Below are 15927 nucleotides of genomic sequence, written 5' to 3'. Positions count from 1 at the left end.
ATCATGACACAAGAAATGCCATGATGAATTTGAAATTGCAGTTAAGGTTTGTTCCAAATTTGAATGATCAGCAAGTTTTGCCTCAAAGTCTACTTCATGACACTCACATTAAGTGTGGCCTTGCCAAGATATTTCTGCTTCTCCTGTATGGCAGAGATCTGTTTGCGGTACCACTCTCGAGCTGTGTCCACTGCCTCCAGCCCCTGCAGCAGCATGTCGCGCTCCTCCTCAAACTGCTTCATCCTCTTGATCTGAACCAACATAAATAGTCATACAAAACCAATGGTAGGGTGTCATCATCTTGTTGACAACCTTTCATAAAAGTGGATGATATGATTACACAATGTCATTTAGAAAGTGGTCAAATGCAACATGTCATATTTGGGATTTCACTTTCTTAGAAAAGTTCAAATTCTAGTACTTTTTTGGTTGAGTCCCATCTGGGATTCGAACCCACACCCTCAGAGTCATGCACGGTGGCTGACTTTGTGTGCTGGCAATTAGGTGCTTGACTCTTGGGGTGTGGGTTCAAATCCCAGAAAATACTAGAATTTGTACTTTACTAAGAAAGTGAAACCCAAAATATGACATATGTTAAAAAGTGCATGTTGTTTTACACCCCAGCAATATTCCAGCTAAAACACAACACCCTGTATACAACCAAGTCCAAACAAGAGTGAGTGAGTGAGTGAGTGAGTGAGTGAGTGAGTGAGTGAGTGAGTGAGTGAGTGAGTGAGTGAGCGAGCGAGCGAGCGAGCGAGCAAGCTAGGTAGATGGTTGACAGTCTGAACAGCCAGCAGTATCACCATGGCACAATGACACGCAATTATCTAGATAACACATTCCATCAACCCATCCCTGCTCAGCTGCACATGATTATGAAGGATCCATTCCTCCTACAAAACCCGAATCATTATTTTATGAAGATAAAGTAATCAGCAAGAAAATAACATACAGCATTGTAGTCAAGGCCACTGGACAGTGTGTGTCTTCTGGCAGAGTTCTGTCTGCGCACCGGTTTCTGTGGTGGGTCTGCTGACTGAAGGGCGGAGCTTGACTGGACAGAGGGGTGGACGGATGATTTGCTGGTCTCTTCAGCATTTTTTCGTTGAAACTGTTCAATGTTGGCTGAAAGTGAAAAGTATAACTGTAAACAGACCATCACTGTGACAAATGATGTAGAAGTGCTCCCAGTAACAAACATAATGATTTGGTAGTAAAGTACTGTCGGAAATAGAAAAAAAAAGTTTTTAGGCTGTTACTGTATCTCCCAAATTTGCACAACTGCAAACAGGATATGTCAAAATAGTTCTTTTCGGCCTAGCTGGGCATTCAGTGGGATGCGTAAAAGGTTATCCAGAAGAGCATGTATGTTTGTAAAATCAAGCAACAATTATCAAAAATATGACTAGCTGCTGAAAACAGTAGATCAGACTATAGATGTCAATTTGGTCGCTCAGCCTGGTATGACGACGGACTGTCGACTCACCTGGCACAAGGGACCATCTCAAAGATATTTGCTTTTTGTGTGTGTTGAATATGTCTCATCTATTGATTAACATCATACATGTCTTTCTTTCATAAAGTTTATACTGAGATATGTAAAAGAGTATTATACCTGATACCTGATAAATGTTTCAAAATATATAGGTAGCATGACCATCCAAAGATTGACAGGACAGGACTGGATATTATTTGCAAGTTGGCATGACAGATTACTTAAAGGATTATCATACATATGCTGACATCTGTATCCCAGAGCCTGACCCCAACCATCGTGTGGTTTACCTGCCCTGGTTTTGGTTTTGAGATGACCCCTTAATAGTTTCAGCATGAAAGTAATTATTTTTTAGTAACACCAGCTACCATTTTTAATGAAGCTAAGTCTAATTTCAAAATGGGTATTTAAAAAGTGTCCTGCGTAATACAATATAATTTCATATTAATTTGCATAAACCCACAGTTTGTTCCATTAGTAAGTCACTTTGGGCTTTGAAAAAGTCTGCATTGCTCATTTCTGCACTAAGCACTCCTCAGTGAAGTCATTTTTTGGCTTCTTATCTCCTTACCACTGGGTCTGTACTTAGGTCAAACTTAGTTTAACAAATATTTAACACTTTCAAATATCAACTACATAAACTGTAGAACAAATGTGAAAGAACAGGTGTTTTTCTTCCTATTTCCGACAATACATTATATCCAAATGGTACTGTTTACTCAATCAATGTATTCATACACTGCTCCAAAAGTTTACTTGCTGAATCAAACGCGTCATAAGATTCTAACATTTTAATATGACAACACATGAAAGTGTTATTAGGCAGCTATCTATCCACGTCACATGTAGGACTCTATTTTCAGTCCCTGCACATGATACCGAGGAGGCACACTCTCTCCAAGCAGACAATCTTTCCAAGCAGATCTTAATGAGGAAGTGAACAACTGTCTCATCTCACTTAAAAATAGGTCATCCCATATGAGCACAATGTGTAAAGCCCATTTCTGGTGTCTCCCACAGTGATATTGCTGGATAATTGCTGAAAGCAGCTAATAAAACTAATTTGGATGACATAAGACAACATCCTTCACTGCATTTTGCCTTTTTATGCATTTGATGAAGGGCAACCAAAAACAAATCAAAGAAATATAATTGAAATGAATTTTTATTTGACCTAACACCTCTGTCAGACCGAAAAACCCTTCATTGAATTCCTACATTCCCCAGCCTACGACAAGCCAACTACTACCAGTTCCAAGTAACTTGGGTTCTGCAGTACGCACTTGCTGGAGGCCAGTTCTCATGAAGCTCCTAATGCAGGCAATAGCTGATTAAACAAGCAGAAAGTGTATATGTTTAAACAGACAATCCCTCTAGCTACAAGTATCCTCCTCTAAAACTACCTCCCCAACAAACAGCGGAAACATGATGTGCTCGTTTGAACATCTGCAACAAAGATGAGACACGCTTAAATGCTCTTCTATTGTGCCTGGGGTCGCCATCAGCGTTCTGCTAGATACGCTGCCATCATAACCTAGGATGGGAACATTCACTTTGACAAAAAGCAGGAAATCTATATGGTTAATAAAATTATGTTATGATGTTAAATGGTGATGGGTATTAGCATGACACAGCAGTTTCTTGGCATGATTTCCATATCTAGTGTTTGAAATCCAGTAAAAAAGTCAAGGGGTTCTTTTCAAAAACTTTACGTTAAAATCAAAGGTTTAGTCAGTGCTTTAATAATAAAACCTCTGAAAAGATCAAGAATCACTCACCATTCAAAAAGAATAACAATTCACTTGTTATGGTAATTCAGATAGCAAAAGCAATGCCTTACAGAGTTATTAATTGACAGAAGAGTAAACATTTTTTAAAGAAATACTTAGATATTATCAAGCATATAAACTTACTGCATATTCCAACTGTAATTATGTCAGTTTTCATGCTCTCTTACATATATGGAGGGTGGTATCTTAATTTGGAAACAATCTTCTTGAAGATGTTCAAGTTGATGGTTGAAAAACATTTCCAATTCAATCTAAGTTCAAAATATATTATCTGATGCAACTCTAAGAGTAGAAAATTAGAACCACACTTTCTCGCAATGTTCCAGAAATATCACAAATGGGGACACCTGGAATGGGTATCACATACTGTACCCATTTTGGAAATCAAACCCAGGTCTTTCGCATGAAAAGATAATGCTTTAACCACTAGGCTACCTGGCACTGAGCACTGGTCTATTCCAATACTGTCAAAAACGGGAGCCAATGAGTGATTCAACCACTAATCTAACTCCAATCTAAATGGACACTTCTAATATATCAGAATTTAAAGAGAAAGAAATTAACAAGAATAACTGTAATAACTGTAATTTCACATATCACTTAGTTTTGTTTCAATCGAAAGTCAGCATAAGGCTCTTTCTTTATATTTCACTTGATGTTGGTACCGAGGTCAGGCTGGGACCATCATTTTCATGCCCCCCAAACATCACTGACAGGCCACAAGACTTACAGACAAAGACAAGAAATAAATTCCTGTGTAGCTAAACAACCAAACAAATTCACGCTTCATGTAACCCTGAAACCATTCATTAAAATTCAATTTAGTTACCCATGAAACATCAGCCCTTGTTCAAAGCATATAATCAAACCCTCAGTATAAATTCTGTCAACATCCAGCTTAAGGTCTTAGTTCAATATACTATAGGACCAGACTGGATATGCAACGTCCAGTTTAAGACTGACCACCACCTGTATTATCAAACAGGTCCTACTTTGCACAGCCTGGTATTGTGTCCATTGTCCAATCCCTCAAACAATACTGTATTTGTCCAACATGACTGGCAACAAATCCCACATGTCCAGTGGCCGAAATCCCTCAAAACTACACACAGGCGACCTGTTGTGTACATGGGAATCTGTGAAAGTTAGTACGACCCATAGATTAGGTGCAGGTTGAATGGCTTCTGTTGATTCTCAGGATTGAATACACGGGTAGAGGAATTGTTATCGTGTTTTCAAACTTAACTGTTGAAACAATTTATCAAAATTTGAAGTCTGATCCTGGGGTCAATTTGCGGTCCTGTCAAATAGCGGTCTCGTCAAATCTGTGCCCACAAGACTTCAGATAGATTCAGTCGTGTCAAACATCTACACTGTTCCTGAATGCCCCTTGGTGGTAGTTTGACAGTGGCTGTTGGCTGCTAAAGTCATTGACTTCTCAACCACTAATCTTAGTTAGAACCTGTTCCAAATACATTTCAATTTTCAGGACTAATTAAAAGTTATAGTTCAAAATAACAAAATCACATAATCATAATCAGGGTCAATCAAAATTGTCAGTATTGCTTGTTTTGTTTAGTGCCTGTCAATGTTCTGTTATGTTGTTAGGTAGATACTTTCATGGGGCTTTGTGTGTACCAGTGAAAAAAAATTAGTGTTGGCACCTTAAACGTGGGTGAGTCAGGTAATTGAAACAACATCCCTTGTTTTTCAGCCTCAAGCAAACACAGCTAATGTTAAGCTCTCTCAAGCTAAACGGGCATGACATGCTGAAGTATTTCAAGACCCTAGAGATGAGCTCGTCTCAAGTGTCCCATACTCATAAGAAATGAAAGATGTTTTTTTTATAATTTAATGTTTGAAAATAACCTCATTTAACATTCTGAACAACATTATCAATTGAAATATGGTCATTTCGATTTACAAAAGTTAAAGCCAGTTTAAAATGTATGTTGAAAACTCTGACACCAAATGATTAAAAATTGCAACAGATTCTTGTTGCTAAAGGAAGAAGAGCAACAAAATTTCTTTCTTAATTCCTCCAACCCGTTTGTTTTATTTTTCCCTATCAATCTAAAATTTTGAGGAACTGAATTTTAAAAAATATACATTTTGACCCAGTAACCTGATCTGGGGGTTCTTATGCCCCTTACATTTCATTGTGACCTGATCACATCAATTGATACTCATGCTATCAGTCACAAGTTTCCTTCCAGATTAGATGACATACAGGCTGCAGCAGCATAGAGAGCCATCAAACATTTGCTCACTCATTCAAAAAATACATCAAAACAGGAGGCTGCCAAACTTGAATGAAAATAAACGAAGTATGACTTTGTTGTTTGTTGTTAATGCTACATCTCCACACTGTATATATCTAAAACGAAGATGCGTTTACTGGTCTCGAAGATTTATATTTAAAGGATTACATTGTCCTATTAAAGTTTTCAAAAGGCACACAACTCCAGGTTGTAGGTGTCTAAAACCATGGTTGCAGTCAGAAAATATTTATCTTGCAACAGCTTAATGGGGACCCAATTAAAAATATTTGTTCCTAACATACAAAGCATGATATATCAAGGAGGAACATCGAAAATAAATTGTTCAGAACATGTGGAATCAGGGGAGCCAGATTTCTAATGGACATGCAGCAAGTGTTTGACAGCTTCAGTGTAAGAGCTGGTGGGGTGAAAAAAAAATTTATTGGCATGTTCAAGATTATTGAACTAAGTTTTATAGTGCACCGATACCCAGAAACAATGTTCTGACAGAGCCAACCAGTCTTTGTATTTCTCCTTAATGCTGATCATATAGCAGTTCAACAACAAGAACCATTTTTTAATGTCCTAGTTTCGACATTAACATTTTTCACAACAAGAACAGTGGACTAGTGGGTCTAAAATTTACTAGACCTGATCAATGTCATCTTGACCATACTTTTTGAAGACAAAACAAGGTTATTTATGTTATCAGCAGGTTATAGTACATACGAGAAGAACATACTGTTGGAAGATAAAACAAGAACAAACTGTTGGAAGACAAAACAAGGTTATTTATGTTAACAGCAGGTTATAGTATATACCAGAAGAACATACTGTTGGAAGATAAAACAAGAACAAACTGTTGGAAGACAAAACAAGGTTATTTATGTTATCAGCAGGTTATAGTACATACGAGAAGAACATACTGTTGGAAGATAAAACAAGAACAAACTGTTGGAAGACAAAACAAGGTTATTTATGTTAACAGCAGGTTATAGTACATACCAGAAGAACATACTGTTGGAAGATAAAACAAGAACAAACTGTTGGAAGACAAAACAAGGTTATTTATGTTAACAGCAGGTTATAGTACATACCAGAAGAACATACTGTTGGAAGATAAAACAAGAACAAACTGTTGGAAGACAAAACAAGGTTATTTATGTTAACAGCAGGTTCCAGTACATACGAGAAGAACATACTGTTGGAAGATAAAACAAGAACAAACTGTTGGAAGACAAAACAAGGTTATTTATGTTAACAGCAGGTTATAGTACATACCAGAAGGACAAATGATATTAAATGCAAAATTATGTGATAATTGTTGTTTATTTTGTTTATTATGAATACTGTTGCATACGTAACCTTTGATTTTTCTGAAGAAAGTTTATAACTGAACAGCAGCTTCAAGAGTCTCTATACACTGAAATAAGCTTAATTCTTTAAATAATACTCATTACAATAGATAATGCTGTGCAAGATTTTCAAAAATGAAAATAACAATAAATCAATTAATTGATTAATTTATTTAGCAATATATTAGTTTATTTATTTAATGATTTGAATAGTGTTCATAAAATATCTACACAACCAGTAGGACTAGCTACACATGATTTTAACTAGACTCAACCAGCTATTTACTAGATAATGTCATTTGGATGTGTGATAGTGCCGAACACTGAAAGTCTTTTGGCAAGACGTGACTCTACACACTTGACTCTTTGCACAAGACAATGTAGGCTGTCTAAAGCCTACTGCATACAGAATTAGTGTAGGTAACATATAAATTCCTAAACAAAATATCCTGTATTTATTGTGGTTGAATGTTTAATCATTATGTTGTTATTATATGCTGTAACCCACCCACCCCAAAAAAATATGAGTAAGACGTTTTTTTCTTTGTCTGCAGTTACTTAGGCACAATAAAATAAGAGGGTGATTGAATGCAGGCATACTGTGGCATAAAATCATACTCGCTCAAAGAATTAACTAGGCATATTTTCATGCTTACAACTTGTAGTCTCACAAACTAATCTATCAACTCAATACTGAATCCAAACACTAGCTACAGGCAATTTAAGTACATAAATGTTTGGATAAGGGATACTGAAGATGAAAAGCACTGAAAAGCAACATCTCTCTATTAGTATGATACAAAAGCTTTATTGGACAAAACATCTTCACTCATGTTAAATGTGTATCCCTGGCAAACGGCTGATGTCACAGAACGAGCATGACTCATACCAGACATATATAAAAGTCACTGAAATGTACTGCAGTTACATGTTACACAACCAGGGTGTACATGGGTTTACAAACTTGGCAAGCAAGACTGACTGTGATACAAAAATGTGCAACTGCAATGCATGACAATGCAACTGAGATGCATGACAATGCAACTATTGCACATACAGCGTTAACTACACAAACATTAGCATCGTGACATGACAAACAAGCGACCTCACATCAAACACAATACGATGTCATTACTGGTTGCATAGGCTAGTCAACTTTCAAGTATTCTTACAAGATGGTCACTACAGTCATGACTGTGAAGCTTCAAGTAGTCACAAGCAATACTTGGGATTCCAAGTGGTAATCTTGAAAATTACGTTTCACATATTTCTGAAACCTCCTGGATGAAACCTTCATCTCAGATATCAGATCAAAGTATTAAAATAGAAAATAATTTGTACTTAAAGAAACTCATACACTTAGAATCTAAATACTGATGGAGCTTCTCCCCATATACAAGAGTGATTTTATATCCTGGACTACAACACCCTACCTTCATCTCATCATACTCTGTTCCTCTACTTAAATGCCATCAGATTCTGTTCTTCCAGCTAAACCTCATCATGTTCTGTTCCTCTACCTAAAGCTCATCAGGTTCTGTTCCTCTACCTAAAGCTCATCAGGTTCTGTTCCTCTACCTAAATCTTATCAGGTTCTGTTCCTCTATTTAAACCTCATCAGACTCTCTTACTGTACATAAACCCCATCAGACTCTCTTACTGTACATAAACCTCATCAGACACTGTTTCTCCAAAGAAACTCATCAAAGACGGTTCCTCCATGTTAAACACATCTGGCACTATTATTGTATTATTGTACTATTGTGATTATCAAGAGTTTAGTACCTGACTTCATTTTTTATCTTATATTTAGTTTCGTGTCAGTATTTAAGACAGACTGCAACTACTTCAAATTGTTTTTATTTCATATAAATTGTACATTTATCTGGAAATTGACTCTCAAATGAGAAAACACTATTGCAATAGTATTGCAATAGTTGTTTGCAACAGACTATCGCCATCACAGTAAAATGCTGCAAAAGACTATCACCATCACAGTAATATGTTGCAATAGACTATCGCCATCACAGTAATATGCTGCAAAAGACTATCGCTCTCAAAGTAATATGCTGCAACAGACTATCGCTCTCACAGTAATATGCTGCAATAGACTATCGCCATCACAGTAATATGCTGCAACAGACTATCGCTCTCACAGTAATATGCTGCAACAGACTATCGCTCTCACAGTAATATGCTGCAATAGACTATTGCTCTCACAGTAATATGCTGCAATAGACTATCACCATCACAGAAATATGCTGCAATAGACTATCACCATCACAGAAATATGCTGCAAAAGACTATCGCCATCACAGTAATATGCTGCAATAGACTATCGCCATCACAGTAATATGCTGCAATAGACTTAATCGCCATCACAGTAGCATGCTGCAATAGACTATCGCCATCACAGTAATATGCTGCAATAGACTATCGCCATCACAGTAATATGCTGCAATAGACTATCGCCATCACAGTAATATGCTGCAACAGACTATCGCTCTCACAGTAATATGCTGCAATAGACTATCGCCATCATAGTAATATGCTGCAACAGACTATCGCTCTCACAGTAATATGCTGCAATAGACTATCGCCATCACAGTAATATGCTGCAACAGACTATCGCTCTCACAGTAATATGCTGCAACAGACTATCGCCATCATAGTAATATGCTGCAATAGACTTAATCGCCATCATAGTAATATGCTGCAATAGGCTTAATCGCCATCACAGTAATATGCTGCAATAGACTATCGCCATCACAGTAATATGCTGCAATAGACTATCGCCATCACAGTAATATGCTGCAGTAGACTATCGCCATCACAGTAATATGCTGCAATAGACTATCGCCATCACAGTAATATGCTGCAATAGACTATCGCCATCACAGTAATATGCTGCAGTAGACTATTGCCATCACAGTAATATGCTGCACTAGACTATCGCCATCACAGTAATATGCTGCAATAGACTATCGCCATCACAGTAATATGCTGCAATAGACTATCGCCATCACAGTAATATGCTGCAATAGACTATCGCCATCATGCCGTAATATGCTGCAATAGACTATCGTCATCACAGTAATATGCTGCAATAGACTATCGCCATCACAGTAATATGCTGCAATAGACTATCGCCATCATGCCGCAATATGCTGCAATAGACTATCGTCATCACAGTAATATGCTGCAATAGACTATCGCTCTCACAGTAATATGCTGCAATAGACTATCGCCATCATAGTAATATGCTGCAACAGACTATCGCTCTCACAGTAATATGCTGCAGTAGACTATCGCCATCACAGTAATATGCTGCAATAGACTATCACCATCACAGTAATATGCTGCAATAGACTATCGCCATCACAGTAATATGCTGCAGTAGACTATTGCCATCACAGTAATATGCTGTAATAGACTTAATCGCCATCATAGTAATATGCTGCAATAGGCTTAATCGCCATCACAGTAATATGCTGCAATAGACTATCGCCATCACAGTAATATGCTGCAATAGACTATCGCCATCACAGTAATATGCTGCAGTAGACTATCGCCATCACAGTAATATGCTGCAATAGACTATCGCCATCATAGTAATATGCTGCAATAGACTATCGCCATCACAGTAATATGCTGCAGTAGACTATTGCCATCACAGTAATATGCTGCACTAGACTATCGCCATCACAGTAATATGCTGCAATAGACTATCGCCATCACAGTAATATGCTGCAATAGACTATCGCCATCACAGTAATATGCTGCAATAGACTATTGCCATCATGCCGTAATATGCTGCAATAGACTATCGTCATCACAGTAATATGCTGCAATAGACTATCGCTCTCACAGTAATATGCTGCAATAGACTATTGCCATCACAGTAATATGCTGCAATAGACTATAGCTCTCACAGTAATATGCTGCAATAGACTATTGCTCTCACAGTAATATGCTGCAATAGACTATCGCCATCACAGTAATATGCTGCAGTAGACTATCGCCATCACAGTAATATGCTGCAATAGACTATCGCCATCACAGTAATATGCTGCATTAGACTATCGCCATCACAGTAATATGCTGCAATAGACTATTGCCATCACAGTAATATGCTGCAATAGACTATCGCCATCACAGTAATATGCTGCAATAGACTATTGCCATCATAGTAATATGCTGCAATAGACTATTGCCATCACAGTAATATGCTGCAGTAGACTATTGCCATCACAGTAATATGCTGCACTAGACTATTGCCATCACAGTAATATGCTGCATTAGACTATCGCCATCACAGTAATATGCTGCAATAGACTATCGCTCTCACAGTAATATGCTGCAATAGACTATCGCCATCATGCCGTAATATGCTGCAATAGACTATTGTCATCACAGTAATATGCTGCAATAGACTATCGCCATCACAGTAATATGCTGCAATAGACTATCGCCATCACAGTAATATGCTGCAATAGACTATTGCTATTGTAATGGTTGTTTCTCTCTCAATAGCCACCTATCGCTGGAGTATTGCTAAAGAGGCGTAAACCCAAACTCACTCACTCACTCACTAGTCACCCCTAACTCATCAGACATTCCACAAAGCATGCCCCTAAAAGCTAATGTCTATAAATGTTTGACATCAGCCACTGTCCCCAACTGGTTGAGTACAAGATTGACAAGATCTATCAGCATTGCGCTAACAAGTTCACTCTTGCATGCCCACAAAAGCTAATGTCTATAAATGTTTGACATCAGCCACTGTCCCCAACTGGTTGAGTACAAGATTGACAAGATCTATCAGCATTGCGCTAACAAGTTCACTCTTGCATGCCCCTAAAAGCTAATGTCTATAAATGTTTGACATCAGCCACTGTCCCCAACTGGTTGAGTACAAGATTGACAAGATCTATCAGCATTGCGCTAACAAGTTCACTCTTGCATGCCCCTAAAAGCTAATGTCTATAAATGTTTGACATCAGCCACTGTCCCCAACTGGTTGAGTACAAGATTGACAAGATCTATCAGCATTGCGCTAACAAGTTCACTCTTGCATGCCCCTAAAAGCTAATGTCTATAAATGTTTGACATCAGCCACTGTCCCCAACTGGTTGAGTACAAGATTGACAAGATCTATCAGCATTGCGCTAACAAGTTCACTCTTGCATGCCCACAAAAGCTAATGTCTATAAATGTTTGACATCAGCCACTGTCCCCAACTGGTTGAGTACAAGATTGACAAGATCTATCAGCATTGCGCTAACAAGTTCACTCTTGCATGCCCCTAAAAGCTAATGTCTATAAATGTTTGACATCAGCCACTGTCCCCAACTGGTTGAGTACAAGATTGACAAGATCTATCAGCATTGCGCTAACAAGTTCACTCTTGCATGCTCCTAAAAGCTAATGTCTATAAATGTTTGACATCAGCCACTGTCCCCAACTGGTTGAGTCCAAGATTGACAAGATCTATCGGCATTGCGCTAACAAGTTCACTCTTGCATGCCCCTAAAAGCTAATGTCTATAAATGTTTGACATCAGCCACTGTCCCCAACTGGTTGAGTACAAGATTGACAAGATCTATCAGCATTGCGCTAACAAGTTCACTCTTGCATGCCCCTAAAAGCTAATGTCTATAAATGTTTGACATCAGCCACTGTCCCCAACTGGTTGAGTACAAATATTGACAAGATCTATCAGCATTGCGCTAACAAGTTCACTCTTGCATGCCCCTAAAAGCTAATGTCTATAAATGTTTGACATCAGCCACTGTCCCCAACTGGTTGAGTACAAATATTGACAAGATCTATCAGCATTGCGCTAACAAGTTCACTCTTGCATGCCCCTAAAAGCTAATGTCTATAAATGTTTGACATCAGCCACTGTCCCCAACTGGTTGAGTACAAATATTGACAAGATCTATCAGCATTGCGCTAACAAGTTCACTCTTGCATGCCCCTAAAAGCTAATGTCTATAAATGTTTGACATCAGCCACTGTCCCCAACTGGTTGAGTACAAATATTGACAAGATCTATCAGCATTGCGCTAACAAGTTCACTCTTGCATGCCCCTAAAAGCTAATGTCTATAAATGTTTGACATCAGCCACTGTCCCCAACTGGTTGAGTACAAATATTGACAAGATCTATCAGCATTGCGCTAACAAGTTCACTCTTGCATGCCCCTAAAAGCTAATGTCTATAAATGTTTGACATCAGCCACTGTCCCCAACTGGTTGAGTACAAGATTGACAAGATCTATCAGCACTGCGCTAACAAGTTCACTCTTGCATGCCCCTAAAAGCTAATGTCTATAAATGTTTGACATCAGCCACTGTCCCCAACTGGTTGAGTACAAGATTGACAAGATCTATCAGCATTGCGCTAACAAGTTCACTCTTGCATGCCCCTAAAAGCTAATGTCTATAAATGTTTGACATCAGCCACTGTCCCCAACTGGTTGAGTACAAGATTGACAAGATCTATCAGCATTGCGCTAACAAGTTCACTCTTGCATGCCCCTAAAAGCTAATGTCTATAAATGTTTGACATCAGCCACTGTCCCCAACTGGCTGAGTACAAGATTGACAAGATCTATCAGCACTGCGCTAACAAGTTCACTCTTGCATGCCCCTAAAAGCTAATGTCTATAAATGTTTGACATCAGCCACTGTCCCCAACTGGTTGAGTACAAGATTGACAAGATCTATCGGCATTGCGCTAACAAGTTCACTCTTGCATGCCCCTAAAAGCTAATGTCTATAAATGTTTGACATCAGCCACTGTCCCCAACTGGTTGAGTACAAGATTGACAAGATCTATCGGCACTGCGCTAACAAGTTCACTCTTGCATGCCCCTAAAAGCTAATGTCTATAAATGTTTGACATCAGCCACTGTCCCCAACTGGTTGAGTACAAGATTGACAAGATCTATCAGCATTGCGCTAACAAGTTCACTCTTGCATGCCCCTAAAAGCTAATGTCTATAAATGTTTGACATCAGCCACTGTCCCCAACTGGTTGAGTACAAATATTGACAAGATCTATCAGCACTGCGCTAACAAGTTCACTCTTGCATGCCCACAGATTTTGTATGGTGAAGGACAATAACTGTATCAACTTCATTGCCTAGTCGCATTCCACCTAACAGATGTACCTTACTTCACATAATAAACATACCTACTGTGATGTCAGACTTTAGCTGTTTGGTTGCATTCCACCAAACAGATGTACCTTACTTCACATAATAAATACACCTACTATGATGTCAGGCCTCAGCTGCTTGGTTGTATTCCAGTTAAGTCCATGTACCTTACTTCACATAATAAACATACCTACTGTGATGTCAGACTTTAGCTGTTTGGTTGCATTCCACCTAACAGATGTACCTTACTTCACATAATAAACATACCTACTATGATGTCAGACTTTAGCTGTTTAGTTGCATTCCACCTAACAGATGTACCTTACTTCACATAATAAACATACCTACTATGATGTCAGACTTTAGCTGTTTGGTTGCATTCCAGTTAACAGATGTACCTGACTTCACATAATAAATACACCTACTATGATGTCAGGCCTCAGCTGCTTGGTTGTATTCCAGTTAAGTCCATGTACCTTACTTCACATAATAAACATACCTACTGTGATGTCAGACTTTAGCTGTTTGGTTGCATTCCACCTAACAGATGTACCTTACTTCACATAATAAACATACCTACTATGATGTCAGACTTTAGCTGTTTAGTTGCATTCCACCTAACAGATGTACCTTACTTCACATAATAAACATACCTACTATGATGTCAGACTTTAGCTGTTTGGTTGCATTCCAGTTAACAGATGTACCTGACTTCACATAATAAATACACCTACTATGATGTCAGGCCTCAGCTGCTTGGTTGTATTCCAGTTAAGTCCATGTACCTTACTTCACATAATAAACATACCTACTGTGATGTCAGACTTTAGCTGTTTGGTTGCATTCCACCTAACTGATATACCTTACTTCACATAATAACAGTTATCAGTCTAACTTGCACCTGATGCAAGACAATTTTTGAGTGGGTAAACTTCTGAACAAAACATCTAAATATTCCAAGGAAAGCAGTGCACCTAGAATCTGGCTGGTGCAACTAGGTTTTTATCTTAGGTTGCACCAAATGCAAGGAGGTTAACATTTCTTAAATCAAGCTCTGATATTTTAAAGAATCTTCAAGTATCAAAGCATCTCTGTTGCAAGTTGTTTTTCTGTATTGTTTTTAACAGAACACATTGACAAAACAAGTCCTAATTCTGGTTGTTTATCATCACTTCAGCAGTAATTCAGCCACGGTTATTGTGGAAATGATTTGTGATGAGGCCTACGTAGAGACAAATATTTTCAGAAGGTTGAAAGGGCAAATTCAGGGATCACTGAAGATCAGTCTTAATCCACACAAATATTTACTTTAAGAACAAACAAAATATTCTCAGCAATAAAGTTACATCCTTTCACAGAGATATCATATAATCACGTAGGCAGAGATCCTGAGTAGATTTATTCAACTGACATCCCTAGACAAAATAATGTGACCTTTCAAATGTTTTGTCTTAAAGTACACACACTGTATAGATCCACCAAGTATACACATCAGATTTTATTTGCCTCCATTATAGCAAAAAGTACAGAATTCTATATATAACATCCTCAATATAACATATCACCCATTAAATCTAAGGTATCCTCAATATAACATATCAATTATCAAGTAAAACAGATAATCAATGAACCATATATTGATGAAATTCAAAGTATCTCAATCACAACATATAAGTTGTTAAAATCCAAGTTATCCTTAATACAACATATCATTTACCAAATCCAAGATATCTTCATTGAAACACATCGTTAACCAAATTCAAGATATCTTCATTGAAACATCGCTTACCAAATCCAAGGTATCTTCATTGAAACATATCGTTTACCAAATCTATGGTATCCTCTATCTGATCCAACC

At 37.9% G+C, this 15927-nt stretch overlaps 1 protein-coding gene across 2 annotated transcripts in view; it reads right to left on the bottom strand.

Moving 5' to 3' along the window:
- The window catches only part of LOC137273422 (suppressor APC domain-containing protein 2-like), a 34032-nt gene that overhangs the window by 2327 nt on the left and 15778 nt on the right, over positions 1–15927 (bottom strand). For both annotated transcript variants that reach the window (XM_067806107.1, XM_067806108.1), the window contains 2 exons: positions 956–1128; positions 108–251 (listed from right to left, as the gene is read on the bottom strand). In XM_067806107.1, the coding sequence (XP_067662208.1) occupies positions 108–251; positions 956–1128 (317 nt within the window). The remainder of the gene's footprint in view (positions 1–107; positions 252–955; positions 1129–15927) is intronic.

Source organism: Haliotis asinina, chromosome 2 (genome assembly GCF_037392515.1).
Source record: "Haliotis asinina isolate JCU_RB_2024 chromosome 2, JCU_Hal_asi_v2, whole genome shotgun sequence".
NCBI classification, from domain to species: domain Eukaryota; kingdom Metazoa; phylum Mollusca; class Gastropoda; order Lepetellida; family Haliotidae; genus Haliotis; species Haliotis asinina.
This window is presented reverse-complemented; position numbering and strand designations above follow the sequence as displayed.